The 15782-nt window shown below is 45.4% G+C and overlaps 1 protein-coding gene across 3 annotated transcripts in view; it reads left to right on the top strand.

The window, feature by feature from the left end:
* RGS14 (regulator of G protein signaling 14) overlaps positions 1-15782 on the top strand; it is a 200798-nt gene that overhangs the window by 80252 nt on the left and 104764 nt on the right. For all 3 annotated transcript variants that reach the window (XM_044280805.1, XM_044280804.1, XM_044280803.1), the window contains one exon: positions 2713-2813. In XM_044280805.1, the coding sequence (XP_044136740.1) occupies positions 2713-2813 (101 nt within the window). The remainder of the gene's footprint in view (positions 1-2712; positions 2814-15782) is intronic.

Genomic DNA, 15782 nt, shown 5'->3' with positions numbered 1-15782 from the left:
GATGCTGGGCCAGGAGGAGGATGGTGGCTTTGAGCTTGTGTGCTGATTCTACTTGTCATCATGTGTTGATCCCATAGGCGTTTGTGATGTGCGACCATGTGCCTTCGCAAAGCAATTGTACCTAGGTGGGTTTTGGATTTCCCACGACTCCGTTTCTTTTGGCACAGGTTGCAAATGGCATCGCTGTTATTAGAGGCAGACACACCAAAAAAATGCCACACTGCTGAGCTTTGCAATGACTGCATTCTGGTGGTGGCAACTGCTTCCAACTCGTCTCCTCCTCCTCTCTGTCTCCCCATCTGAACTTTCCCCCTGTTCATCTTCTCTTTGAGCGGGCACCCACGTGACATCCATGGACACATCGTCATCATCAACCGCTTTACTTGTATCTGACAACTCAGCAAAGGAAGCAGCAGCGGGTACAACATCATCATCACACCGTACGTCCATGTGTGTAATGCTGCCTGACTGAGACATATCCCTGTTATCTACATCCTCTGGCAATAATGGTTGCGCATCACTCATTTCTTCCAACTAATGTGTAAATAACTCCTCTGACAGATCAAGTGAAGCAGCTGTGGTGCTAGTGTTGGTGGTGGCGGCAGGCGGGCGAGTGGTAACTTGAGAGGTGCCCGAAGCTGAGCTGGAGGAGGATGGTGCGTCAAGGTTCTGAGCGGAAGCTGTAGAAGATTGGGTGTCCTGTGTTAGCCAGTCAACTATGTCCTCAGAACATTTCGAATTCAGGGTACTTGGCCTCTGAACACTGGGCATTATTCTAGGGCCAAAGGAAATCACAGCACCACGATCAGGACAGCCCCTGCGGGGTGGCCTGTCTCTGCCTGTCATTTTTTTTAGATTTGTTTAGTTGTACTATGCGTGCAAGCTACTGTGACACCAGATAATAGTGGCACTGTGCACTGGCAGAAGTTGGCAGAGTAGACGCTGTAGGCCTGACACATACGCTTGCAGGCAACTGCAACTGCTATTCTATTACAGTCAAAATAGTTTTTTTGTTTTTTTAATGTAATATACTCTGACACCAGATAGGAGTTGAACTGATGACACTCTGCACTTGCAGGGCTTGAAACACACATGCTTGCAGGCAACTGACTACTATTCCTTTACAGTCAAAATTGTAATTTTTTTTTAATGTAATATACTCTGACACCAGATAGGAGTTGCACTGGTGACACTCAGCACTTGCAGGGCCTGAAACACACACGCTTGCAGGCAAGTGGGCAACTGACTGCTATTCTATTTCGGTCAAATATATATATATTTTTTAATGTAATATACTCTGACATCAGATAGGAGTTGCACCAGTGACACTATGCACTTGGAGGGCCTGAAACACACACGCTTGCAGGCAACTGACTGCTATTCTATTACAGTCAAAAAAGTTTTAGTTTTTTTATGAAAGCTACTGTGAAACCAGATATGAGTGGTGGCACTGGGAAAGTGGGCACAGTGTACGCTGTGAGCCTGACACACATGCTGGCAGGCAACTGCAATTATATTACACGGGGAAAAAAAACAAAAAGCAGACTGATGTACTAGCCCTAAAAAGGGCTTTTTGGGGTGCTGTCAGGAGACACTGTCCTTACAGCAGATCAGATGAGTCTTTCAGGACTGGAGTGGACACTAAATACACTAGCCTAGCTATCGATTTCCCTATTAAATCAGCAGCAGCAGCACTGTTCCTCCTCTCACTGTGACTGCAGCTTCCGAATGAATCTAAAATGGATGCTGTCCAGGGGGGAGGGTCTGCTGCTGATTGGCTGGAATGTGTCTGCTGACTGTGAGGTACAAGCTATGTTCGCCGGGAACTATTCGCCGGCGAATAGTTTGGGACATCTCTACTTGGTACACGGCATCAATAGCACTGTTTTTGGATGTATCAAGAAAATCACTGTTTTCTAAGGTGTAAAGTCATACACATCCACAGTCTGTTGATCTTCAAATTTTTTTTTATTACTCCAGTATCTTATTTCAACACTCTTTGAGGTGATTGTGAATTTTGAAATCCTGACAAAATGGTGTTAGGGGCAAAATATGTCATTTGGTATTAATATCAAGTATAGAAGTGTTTTTAGGGCAATCTGTCTAGCCTTTTATGGCATATTTAGGATAATATTATGTCAAACACCCTGAGTGGATGTGTGTTGGTAGTACTTACATGCTTTCTTTATGAGTCAGGGCAGCAATGAAAGGGGTATTTCCATCTTGGACATTGATAGTATATAACTAGTATCCATGAAACGATACAATACTTACTTGGAAACTGACAACAGTTTCCAAAATGTTTCATAGCAAAACTAAAACCCATACTACAAGACCTGTGATTCTACCTGCAATGGGCAATACTCTACCAGAGCTATACTGTCTTGAAAGCCTAGATGATATGCATATGTATCTTATCAATCTTCTCAATCAAATTTTGACTTTTATATGGCGAGTGCGGATTCACTTGAACGGGAGCTGAGCTGCAGTACCCCGACATGGCCCCTACACTGTGTACGGAGATGCCCGCCTCAAGCTCCATACATGATTTAACTCCCAGCCCCATGGCTGCCTGAAACAGTTGTTATTCTGAGGATAGGTCATTGTTATCTGTAGCCCAGGGAATGCTGTTAATTTGACTGACATTAATTCACTTAGATCTTAGCACTCAGAATGCATAGCCTACCACATTTATTTTATTATATGTCTTAGACAGCAATGGACTTTCATCACGACGTGAGTCGGAAGGTTCTCTGAACTCAGCAACCAGCCTGGATCTGAACATCAGCTTCTCCCTCTCTGGAAAATCTGAGGTACCTGACATACAATAGATATACTCAGCCAGTTCATGAGATGTTCTACTATTGCTAATTTGTACAAGGTACTAGAGAACAAGTCTAGTCTTCACTATTTCACTGTATCTTTTTAATACTTGTAATTTCTTCCGCTGAAGAATCAGGTTGAAGATGATTGTCTTCTTAATGGCATAGTGTACAGAAAAAAAGGAAATAAAGTGCCAGTTTTTCATTTTTTGACAGTTTCATATGGTATTATAAAAACATGTGCTGAAATATACAGTAGTCTTTTTGAATTCCTTTTTCTGATACAGCTATTATTCTGGAGCCATTTTTTTTCTGTGCTTTTTTTTATGAAGTCCTAACTGCTGTCTCTCTCCTCCTGCAGAACAGAGTAGGGCATGGATTCATAGATTTTGGGAGGTTCAAAATTGGTTACAGTTAATGAAAAATAAAGGTTTGCATCTAAGACACAATACCCAAAATTTACATTAAAGTTGCCCATTGCAATCGATTAAGCAAAAAATAGGCTGTTTAAACTTTTGTGTTTTTTTTTTCCATATGGGTCACTGACTTTTATTAACAGGGCTTTCACACAAAGAAAGCTATTACAAAATGCTAGGATATGGCAAAACTTTCTGATCAGTGGGGGTTTGTCAGGACCCCCGCCAATTCTGAGAATGAAGGGGCTGCAGCCTCAAGCAACATCTATCCAATATAACATGTTAATGTATCACAGTAGTAACATAGTAACATAGTTTATAAGGCCGCATGCACACGAACGTATTTTCTTTCTGTGTCTGTTCCGTTTTTTTTGCGGACCATATGCGGAACTATTCATTTCAATGGGTCCGCAAAAAAAACTGAAGTTACTCCATGTGCATTACGTTTCTGTATGTCCGTATTTCTGTTCATCAAAAAAATAGAACGTCCTATTAGTGTCCGCATTACGGACAAGGATGGGACTGTTCTATTAGGGGCCAGCTGTTCCGTTCCGCAAAATACATACGGTCGTGTACATGAGGCCTAAGGCTGAAAAAAGACATCTGTCCATCCAGTTCGGCCTGTTATCCTGCAAGTTGATCCAGAGGAAGGCAAAGAAACCCCTGTGAGGTAAAATCTAATTTACCCCACTTTAGGGGAAAAAATTCCTTCTCGACTCCCATCAGGTATCACATACCCGGTACCAATGACACGGTATGCGATCCACCGAACAACCGCAATTAACCCCTCAGGTGCTGCTGGTCTCCGCCTTTCCTAATTTTACATATTTATAAACAATTAAAAAACATATTACTTATCGCCATGCCCGAAAAAGTTCAAACTATTAGAATATTAAAAAATATCTCCTATGCGGTGAACGCTGTAACAGAAAAAAATAAAACTGTATAATTTGCCATTTTTTATTACCTTGTCCTCCCCCAAAAAATAGGATAGGACTGTTCTATTATGGGCCAGACGTTCCATAAAATGCGGAATGCACGCAGCTTTTTTGGTGTTTTTATTATTTTCGTGTGGTGTCAAATGGTATCCAGTATCGCAATACTTTTTTATGGTATCGAAATCGAAAAAAAATTGGTATCGTGACAACCCTACTGATGACACCTTCCTCCTGTACCGATAGGTATTTACAGGAGGTGTAAAAAGATATAAATGTATAAATTACAAGTGTTAACCACTTCAGCCCCGCTAGGTGAAACCCCCTTCATGACCAGAGCACTTTTTACACTTCGGCACTACACTCCTTTCACCGTTTATCGCTCGGTCATGCAACTTACCACCCAAATGAATTTTACCTCCTTTTCTTCTCACTAATAGAGCTTTCATTTGGTGGTATTTTATTGCTGCTGACATTTTAACCTTTTTTGTTATTAATCAAAATGTAACGATTTTTTTGCAAAAAAATGACATTTTTCACTTTCAGCTGTAAAATTTTGCAAAAAAAACGACATCCATATATAAATTTTTCGCCAAATTTATTGTTCTACATGTCTTTGATAAAAAAAAAATGTTTGGGCAAAAAAAAAATGGTTTGGGTAAAAGTTATAGCATTTACAAACTATGGTACAAAAATGTGAATTTCCGCTTTTTGAAACAGCTCTGACTTTCTGAGCACCTGTCATGATTCCTGAGGTTCTACAATGCCCAAACAGTAGAAAACCCCCACAAATGACCCCATTTCGGAAAGTAGACACCCTAAGGTATTCGCTGATGGGCATAGTGAGTTCATAGAACTTTTTATTTTTTGTCACAAGTTAGCGGAAGATGATGATGATTTTTTATTTTTTTTTCTTCTTACAAAGTCTCATATTCCACTAACTTGCGACAAAAAATAAAAAATTCTAGGAACTCACCATGCCCCTCACAGAATACCTTGGGGTGTCTTCTTTCCAAAATGGGGTCACTTGTGGGGTAGTTATACTGCCCTGGCAATTTAGGGGCCCAAATGTGTGAGAAGAACTTTGCAATCAAAATGTGTAAAAAATGACCGGTGAAATCCAAAAGGTGCACTTTGGAATATGTGCCCCTTTGCCCACCTTGGCAGCAAAAAAGTGTGACACATCTGGTATCGCCGTACTCAGGAGAAGTTGGGGAATGTGTTTTGGGGTGTCATTTTACATATACCCATGCTGGGTGAGAAAAATATCTTGGTCAAATGCCAACTTTGTATAAAAAAATGGGAAAAGTTGTCTTTTGCCAAGATATTTCTCTCATCCAGCATGGGTATATGTAAAATGACACCCCAAAACACATTCCCCAACTTCTCCTGAGTACGGCGATACCAGATGTGTCACACTTTTTTGCTGCCAAGGTGGGCAAAGGGGCACATATTCCAAAGTGCACCTTTCAGATTTTGCAGGCCATTTTTTACACATTTTGATTGCAAGGTACTTCTCACACATTTGGGCCCCTAAATTGCCAGGGCAGTATAACTACGCCACAAGTGACCCCATTTTGGAAAGAAGACACCCCAAGGTATTCCGTGAGGGGCATGGCGAGTTCCTAGAATTTTTTATTTTTTGTCGCAAGTTAGTGGAATATGAGACTTTGTAAGGAAAAAAGAAAAAAAAAGAAAAATCATCATTTTCCGCTAACTTGTGACAAAAAATAAAAAATTCTAGGAACTCGCCGTGCCCCTCACGGAATACCTTGGGGTGTCTTCTTTCCAAAATGGGGTCACTTGTGGCGTAGTTATACTGCCCTGGCAATTTAGGGGCCCAAATGTGTAAGAAGTACCTTGCAATCAAAATGTGTAAAAAATGGCCTGCGAAATCCGAAAGGTGCACTTTGGAATATGTGCCCCTTTGCCCACCTTGGCTGCAAAAAAGTGTCACACATCTGGTATCGCCGTACTCAGGAGAAGTTGGGCAATGTGTTTTGGGGTGCCATTTTACATATACCCATGCTGGGTGAGAGAAATATCTTGGCAAAAGACAACTTTTCCCATTTTTTTTATACAAAGTTGGCATTTGACCAAGATATTTTTCTCACCCAGCATGGGTATATGTAAAATGACACCCCAAAACACATTCCCCAACTTCTCCTGAGTACGGCGATACCACATGTGTGACACTTTTTTGCAGCCTAGATGCGCAAAGGGGCCCAAATTCCTTTTAGGAGGGCATTTTTAGACATTTGGATCCCAGACTTCTTCTCACACTTTCGGGCCCCTAAAAAGCCAGGGCAGTATAAATACCCCACATGTGACCCCACTTTGGAAAGAAGACACCCCAAGGTATTCAATGAGGGGCATGGCGAGTTCCTAGAATATTATTTTTTTTGCATAAGTTAGCGGATATTGATTTTTTTTTGTTTTTTTCTCACAAAGTCTCACTTTCCGCTAACTTAGGACAAAAATTTCAATCTTTCATGGACTCAATATGCCCCTCACGGAATACCTTGGGGTGTCTTCTTTCCGAAATGGGGTCACATGTGGGGTATTTATACTGCCCTGGCTTTTTAGGGGCCCTAAAGCGTGAGAAGAAGTCTGGAATATAAATGTCTAAAAATGTTTACGCATTTGGATTCCGTGAGGGGTATGGCGAGTCCATGTGAGATTTTATTTTTTGACACAAGTTAGTAGAATATGAGACTTTGTAAGAAAAAACAAAAACAAAAACAAACAAAAAATTTCCGCTAACTTGTGCCAAAAAAAATGTCTGAATGGAGCCTTACCAGGGGGGGGGGGGTGATCAATGACAGGGGGGTGATCAATGACAGGGGGGTGATCAATGACAGGGGGGTGATCACCCATATAGACTCCCTGATCACCCCCCTGTCATTGATAACCCCCCTGTAAGGCTCCATTCAGACGTCCGTATAATTTTTACGGATCCATGGATCGGATCCGCAAAACACATGCGGACGTCTGAATGGAGCCTTACAGGGGGGTTATCAATGACAGGGGGTGATCAGAGTGATCACCCTCCTGTCACTGATCACCCCCCCTGTAAGGCTCCATTCAGACATCCGCATGATTTTTACGGATCCATGGATACATGGATCGGATCCACAAAACACATGCGGACGTCTGAATGGAGCCTTACAGGGGGGTTATCAATGACAGGGGGTGATCAGGGTGATCACCCCCCTGTCACTGATCACCCCCCCTGTAAGGATCCATTCAGACATCCGCATGATTTTTTACAGATCCATGGATACATGGATCGGATCCACAAAACACATGCGGACGTCTGAATGGAGCCTTACAGGGGGCTTATCAATGACAGGGGGTGATCAGGGTGATCACCCCCCTGTCACTGATCACCCCCCCTGTAAGGATTCATTCAGACATCCGCATGATTTTTTACGGATCCATGGATACATGGATCGGATCCACAAAACACATGCGGACGTCTGAATGGAGCCTTACAGGGGGCTTATCAATGACAGGGGGTGATCAGGGTGATCACCCCCCTGTCACTGATCACCCCCCCTGTAAGGATCCATTCAGACATCCGCATGATTTTTTACGGATCCATGGATACATGGATCGGATCCACAAAACACATGTGGACGTCTGAATGGAGCCTTACAGGGGGGTTATCAATGACAGGGGGTGATCAGGGTGATCACCCCCCTGTCACTGATCACCCCCCCTGTAAGGATCCATTCAGACATCCGCATGATTTTTTACGGATCCATGGATACATGGATCGGATCCACAAAACACATGCGGACGTCTGAATGGAGCCTTACAGGGGGCTTATCAATGACAGGGGGTGATCAGGGTGATCACCCCCCTGTCACTGATCACCCCCCCTGTAAGGATCCATTCAGACATCCGCATGATTTTTTACGGATCCATGGATCGGATCCACAAAACACATGCGGACGTCTGAATGGAGCCTTACAGGGGGGTTATCAATGACAGGGGGTGATCAGGGTGATCACCCCCCTGTCACTGATCACCCCCCCTATAAGGATCCATTCAGACATCCGCATGATTTTTTACGGATCCATGGATACATGGATCGGATCCACAAAACACATGCGGACGTCTGAATGGAGCCTTACAGGGGGGTTATCAATGACAGGGGGTGATCAGGGTGATCACCCCCCTGTCACTGATCACCCCCCCCCCCCTGTAAGGCTCCATTCAGACATCCGCATGATTTTTACAGATCCATGGATACATGGATCGGATCCACAAAACACATGCGGACGTCTGAATGGAGCCTTACAGGGGGGTGATCAATGACAGGGGGGTGATCAGGGAGTGTATATGGGTGATCACCCGCCTGTCATTGATCACCCCCTGTAAGGCTCCATTCAGAAGTCTGCATGTGTTTTGCGGATCCGATCCATGTATCCATGGATCCGTAAAAATCATGCGGACGTCTGAATGGAGCCTTACAGGGGGGTGATCAATGACAGGGGGGTGATCAATGACAGGGGGGTGATCAGGGAGTGTATATGGGTGATCACCCGCCTGTCATTGATCACCCCCCTGTAAGGCTCCATTCAGACGTCCGCATGATTTTTACGGATCCATGGATACATGGATCGGATCCACAAAACACATGCGGACGTCTGAATGGAGCCTTACAGGGGGGTTATCAATGACAGGGGGGTGATCAGGGAGTGTATATGGGTGATCACCCGCCTGTCATTGATCACCCCCTGTAAGGCTCCATTCAGACGTCCGCATGTGTTTTGCGGATCCGATCCATGTATCCATGGATCCGTAAAAATCATGCGGACGTCTGAATGGAGCCTTACAGGGGGGTGATCAATGACAGGGGGTGATCAGGGAGTGTATATGGGTGATCACCCGCCTGTCATTGATCACCCCCCTGTAAGGCTCCATTGAGACGTCCGTATGCTTTTTGCGGATCCGATCCATGTATCCGTGGATCCGTAAAAATCATACGGACGTCTGAACGGAGCCTGACAGGGGGGTGATCAATGACAGGGCGGTGATCAATGACAGGGGGGTGATCAGGGAGTTTATATGGGGTGATCATGGGTGATCAGGGGTTTATAAGGGGTTAATAAGTGACGGGGGGGGGGGGGGGTGTAGTGTAGTGTTTGGTGCGACTGTACTGACCTACCTGAGTCCTCTGGTGGTCGATCCTAACAAAAGGGACCACCAGAGGACCAGGTAGGAGGTATATTAGACGCTGTTATGAAAACAGCGTCTAATATACCTGTTAGGGGTTAAAAAATTCGGATCTCCAGCCTGCCAGCGAGTGATCGCCGCTGGCAGGCTGGAGATCCACTCGCTTACCTTCCGTTCCTGTGAGTGCGCGCGCCTGTGTGCGCGCGTTCACAGGAAATCCCGGCCCTCGCGAGATGACGCGTATATGCGTGTCTCTGCGCAGGGCCGCCACCTCCGGACCGCACATCTGCGTTAGGCGGTCCGGAGGTGGTTAATGAATCTTTTCCCACAAAAAAAAAAAATATATATATAAAATACATATATATATATATATATATATATATATATCTGCTTGTCTTGTCCTGCTCTATATTGCGGTGCTTTCAGATTTCATTGCATTTTTTGGTGACAGGTCTGTTCTATTAGTTGATCCTGCACCAGATGCTCAAACACTGTAGTTAGTAGCAGACATTTTATTAGGTGTACATCTTAGCTGCCATTACACATGTGGCTGCTCCAAGAACTACAACCAACGAGTTGCAATAACACAGTTGTCATCTAAGTAGTGAGACCCCTAGAGGCCATACACAGCATATAACATATTGCTACATCCTTTCCCTTTTAAATGAAAGAACAATGAAATATAACTAACACAAAATTGTGAACATGAACAAGTAGAACATAGCTATGAGGTGAGCCAGCTTTCTAATTGTACTGCCAGCTCATGTAACATATAAGGTTTCTTCACAAAAATCTTGGTGTTCTTCTGATTCTGGCAGTCTATTTTCTGTGACTGGTTGTCTCTGACCAGCGTCCTCTCCATGCACCTCAGCAGTCTCTGTTTCTTTGTTGTCAGTATTCATAGTCTCGTTGCTATGAGTGCCCATCTACTGTTCCAAGGGCTCTGTATCATCTCTTTCTTGTGTTTTTCTCAGATGTCTCAGATTTCTCCTCAGTCTTCTTTCTTCCTCTGTTATAATTTCATAGGACCATGGTCACAATTTTTGGACGACCTTTGCCTTTTGCCAGTGTTTGTCATATTTTCCTATTAGCTGAATCCGTACATTTTCATTACTCTGGAGAACAGGCTGATGTATTGTAATAGAAAGCTTGCTCACAAGCTTTGGCTTTAGTAGTTGACCGGCAGTTGGTAAGAGAGTCCTTGTACGTCTACTCATAAGCCGCTGTGCTGGACTGGTGTCTAGGCCTTGTGTGGGCGTGTTTCCGTGGTTCAGTATAGACAGGTATATATCTGTACCTGCCTGTTTTTGCTTTCAAATTTTGAGCTCTTCAGATGAAAATTAAGCAGTGTTATCAGAGAACCGAATATCAGGAATGCCATACCTGGCAAAATGGACCTTGAGGTTTTTTTTTTTTTTTTTTACTGTTTTTGCCCTGTATGTAGTAAATCTCCCAGAAGTTGGAAAAATAGTCCACGTGAACAGATCTGTTCCTACTTTTGACCATGGTGTGTTTGGAATTGTATGTGGTTGCAATGTCTCTTTCGGTTGCTTACACTATGCTATAAAGTTTTTTATGTGGTCATTGATTCCAGGCCATTAAACATATTCTCGTGCACGACGTAGACATCCTTCTACACCTAAGTGAGTAGAGCGCAATCTTTCTATTATGTATTTTCTGAGGGATTCCGGTATAACAGCCCTTTCTCCTTTAAAGATTATTCAATGCTGCACAGAGAGTTAATCTCTGATGTGAAAAAATAGAGAAACTTCCATTGGAGCATTGTTTGTATTTTGGCCATCCCTTCAAGATGACACTCTTTAGGACCTGTAGAGTTTTATCTTCCTCTGTACAGGTCTGTATTTGTTTCAGCCTGTCTTTTGAGACATACAGATATTCACACATATTGATGCTTTCAATGTCTTTTTCTTCTTCATTTGTGATGAGAAAGTAAGCTTTGCTTAGGGCATCTGCAATCAGTAAATCCTTCCCTGGACAGTAACAAATGTTAAAATCATATTTCTGAAGTCTTAAAAGCATACGCTGTAGTCTTTTTAGGGCATTCAGTAGTGGCTTCTTTTAAAGGCTTGTGATCTGAATGCACCACTACTTGTTGACCGTAGGTGTACTGGTGGAATTTCTCCAACCCAAATACTACAGCAAGTAGTTCATGCTCGATTGGAGCATATCCTTGCTCTGTTAGAGTTAAATCTCTGCTTGCATATGTGATTGGCTGTTTATCCTGCATTAGTGTGGCTCCAAGGCCTGTTTCTGAGGCATCACAATGTGCTAACACTGCCTGATCTGGGGCATGTGATGAACAGCGAGTAGGCAGGCCACGGAGCTACTGCCAGCGCTGCTGCCTTCTCAAACAGCTCATCAGCAGGGGCCCCGGGTGTCGGAATGCCGCCGATCAGATGCTGATGATCTATCCAGAGGATAGATCATCAATTTAAAAAAACTGCAGAACCCCTTTAAGGCTACAGGTACTCTTCTTGTAGACAGTCTTGTAGGCTGTATTGTATGATTAATTTCTAGTTTGTATTTACAGGCACCCATCACCTTCAAATAAATCAGCATACTCTGTTTTCATGAGCTGAAAATCCAAAATGCATTCTGCCTTTTGTTTCGGATTTTGAGCATTCTAAGAACGTTCCAGAGCCATGATGTTATGGGACTGCACCGTTATTAAGTCCCAGCAAAGGAATGTGAGCTTCCTCCTGCAGCACAGTAAATTCCACTCTGTAGCTCTTTCTGTTACACGGATTTCCTTATTTTAGCTTGCATGTTCCCATAGGTTTCAGAGCACTTTTGTTGTACATCACCTATACCTTATCAGTGGGCTCAATGGGAACCTGTTTGTTATGCAGAATAAAAGGAATTACATTGCAGCTTGCTCCACAATCCATTGGCTACTGAATGTTTGACTACATTGACAGTCTCTGTTGCAGGCTGCAGCTGCAGCCATGTGATGTCCTCTGTGCTGTCACTGTGTCCTGGGTCACTGTGTGAACGTGTTGTACTGTTTGCTGGTTTTCCATCTGCACATAGCTGAAAAGTGGTTCATCTTGCCACAAGTCTCCTCATATGCTGGACATTTCTCTGGTGTCCTCCATTATCTTCAGGCTCAGCAGCAGATTTGCATACATTTCTCCCAAGCCAGCTCTTCCCCCCTCAGTAATCTTTCTCTGAGGTGAGAGTCTCTTATGCCACACACTATCCTGTCTCTGATGAGGGAGTCTCTGATGTCCCCAAATCCACAGGTTGCAGCCAGTCTCCCCAGCTCTGTCACATATCTGTCCTCACCTTCCCCAGCCTCCTGATTCCTGGAGAAGAATTGTGACTGCAGACAACTGACACACCTCACACAAACTCCTGTCTCTCTGCCTGGAAAAACGACACTAACAGCCAAATTTTTGTGGGTGGAAGGTCGGTCACAGCTTTATTCTTATTCATTATTTTAGACTCAATCCTTTGAGAATAACCATCAACTATAAACTGCCCGGCCCAAAGCCGGTCCCCGGAGTGCGAGAAGCGCTATGCCACACCAAACATTGGTGCGCAAGTCCGCCTTCCCCTCCGTTGTAACTCTTGTAATCCTCCGACCTCCTGCTGTGACTTAAATCAGATCTGAAAAGAAACATGCAAAACAATCGGAAAAATAACCAAAGGGAGGGAGGGGGGGGGAAGCTTCCTTCCAGAGGTGCCGGAGACTAAGAGGCAGGACACAGGGATGACCCTCCTTTTTATTAACTCTAAGGGTGGTATCTTCACCCATTACCCCGCCCCCCCAAGGGAGGGGGGGAGCGAACACCAACAACCAGCTATGTAGCTTTAGCAGAAAGACAGTGGGATTTTAACTCACAAACTGCCAGCAGTGTCTGCAGTCCGGCGCGCCTGCGTTATACACTGTGGCGCTAGTAGACTGCAGACAACTGACACACCTCACACAAACTCCTGTCTCTCTGCCTGGAAAAACGACACTAACAGCCAAATTTTTGTGGGTGGAAGGTCGGTCACAGCTTTATTCTTATTCATTATTTTAGACTCAATCCTTTGAGAATAACCATCAACTATAAACTGCCCGGCCCAAAGCCGGTCCCCGGAGTGCGAGAAGCGCTATGCCACACCAAACATTGGTGCGCAAGTCCGCCTTCCCCTCCGTTGTAACTCTTGTAATCCTCCGACCTCCACGGAGGAGCCCGTGTACCTCTACACGGCGCTCCGACCCCCACCCAGCAAAAACAAGGCTTGCTTAACCCCATCCTGCAGGCCAGAGAGGAAAATGTCTAAGCGAATATCATTGAGGTGCACACCACCGGGCCGCATCAAACGCTGGTCGTCACCCTCCAGCTGGTAGCGGCGAATAACTACTCCACCCCGGGATCGAACAGAACGGGATATTCTAGCATTAATGGACCTTCTGGCCCTCTCAATTGAACCGGAATCCCTCGCACCCTGCCAAGTGACCCTGGGGATCATCTCAGACCATCCAATAACCACTTCGGGAAAGAAAGAAGGAATTCTTTCCAAATCCGCTCTAATGAGGGTAATGAGCTCTGCTACTTTCAGCAAGCAGAGGTCATTACCCCCAGCATGGTTTACCAGAATCACAGGGGAGCGTGCAAGCGTGCTGAGGTGAACCGTTTCCGGCAAAACCTGCGACCAGCGAAGGCCACGCCAAATGACTTCCACATTCTGGAAACCCAGGCACCGACCGCCGGGTCTTGATTCAGCTCTCTGACAAGCCCAGAACAGGTACGAATGCCCCACAAAACAGACCGTGGGTCGAGGGGAATCTGCAAGAAAATTAAAGCAAGTCAGGGCGGACATAAGACACAAAACAATTAGACTTCCAGCGACCAATACGTTGCACTTCAGCATCAGGTAACCCCGCCCTGGCAGCCTCCGTCGCCGCGCCAATCCTGAAAGAATGTGACCCATAATCCCCGGCAGGCAACCGAGGACAGTTAAGCAGCGCCGGAAAACCGAGCAAAGTTGAAAGCGGGTGAGAGGGGAGGACGTTGCATGGCATAAAAACAAGGGGCATGGAGGGCGAGATGCCGCGAATTCCGAGGTCGCCGCGACTGGGCAAGCAGGGCCGGGAATGCGATATAACGACACGCTAGAACCCCGGCCAAAATATCAGTTTTTTTTGACCGGCGGAGGCGAATGCGCACCAAGGAATCCGTAATAAGGACATCCTCTTGCAAAACACCCCCTGGCTGGAACTTGGACGGGGGGAGGAGCTCGCTTATCCGAAAAGCTCAGAAAAACGCAAGGCAAAATGCAGCGCAAAACAACAAGACTTCTTGCGGGGAAGGGCAAGCTTGTTGCGAGGCCTGAAGCAGTTGGACCAGTAGATGAAATGAAACCGGGCGCCGATGCTCTTTCCGCACAGCTCTTTCCGCACAGTCGATGGTTACGCTCAGACGATCCGACACAGAGGAATGGACCAGATGGGTCCCTGCTAGCGCTACCCAGCCAGCCCAGGCCTTACCATAACCCGTCCAGGGCCTAGGAGCCACTGAGGCTCTGATGAGAGGAGTCACTCGCTCAGCGGGATGTCCCAGAGATGGGCCGGGCACATGGAGCCCTCCGGTGAAGCTGCTGGCACTAGGGTCCGGAACTCCTGCCAATGAAATGAGAAAGCGCATCAGCAGCGCTGTTAATGATACCTGGAACACGAGAGGCACGAAAATAAATATTATCCTGTAAACATCTTAACACCAGGTGCCGAACAAAGCCCAAACCGGGGGGGATGAGGAAGACAACCGGTTAACGCAATGAACCACAGATATGTTATCCGTGCAAAAACATACCCTCCTATTTTGTAGCGAAGGTCCCCATAATTCGATGGCCACTATAATGGGAAAAAGTTCCAACAAAGTAATATTGGAACAAAGGCCCGCCGTGCGCCACTCCTGAGGCCAGGGAGATGCGCACCACTGCGTACCTAGGATGGCACCAAAACCGACAGAACCCGCCGAGTCAGTAAACAGGGACAGGTCGGGCTGGAAATATCCGGGAGCTGCCAGCACGTATGGCCGTTGTAAGAAAGCAGAAAACTGCGCCACCTGAAAGTCCCATTTAAGCTTGAGCGTTAAGCGTACGTGACACAATGTCCGACTTCGCCAATGAAGCACCCCGGCCTGCCGCTCTCAGTAAAGAGACTGCCCTGTCAAAGGAAACACAGGAGACTGTAGCGTCCTCCTTAGAAATCCCGTCATTGACAGAATCGCCTTTGGGGAAGGACAAATGATGTCTAAAAACTGCCCAATGGAGAAACCCGGATATTATCAAAAGGAGGGATGAAAAAGGGGCCAACTATTCTACTTAACTCAACCTCCTTCCGAATTTTAGACTGCAAAACCTCTGAATACCGGGGGGCACACGGAAGGTTGCCCGCACAGCTAGGGCGGCAG

The sequence above is a fragment of the Bufo gargarizans genome, chromosome 2 (genome assembly GCF_014858855.1).
Source record: "Bufo gargarizans isolate SCDJY-AF-19 chromosome 2, ASM1485885v1, whole genome shotgun sequence".
In the NCBI taxonomy this organism is placed as follows: Eukaryota; Metazoa; Chordata; class Amphibia; order Anura; family Bufonidae; genus Bufo; species Bufo gargarizans.
The sequence above is the reverse complement of the archived record's forward strand: the minus strand, read 5'-3'. Positions and strand labels throughout refer to the sequence as shown.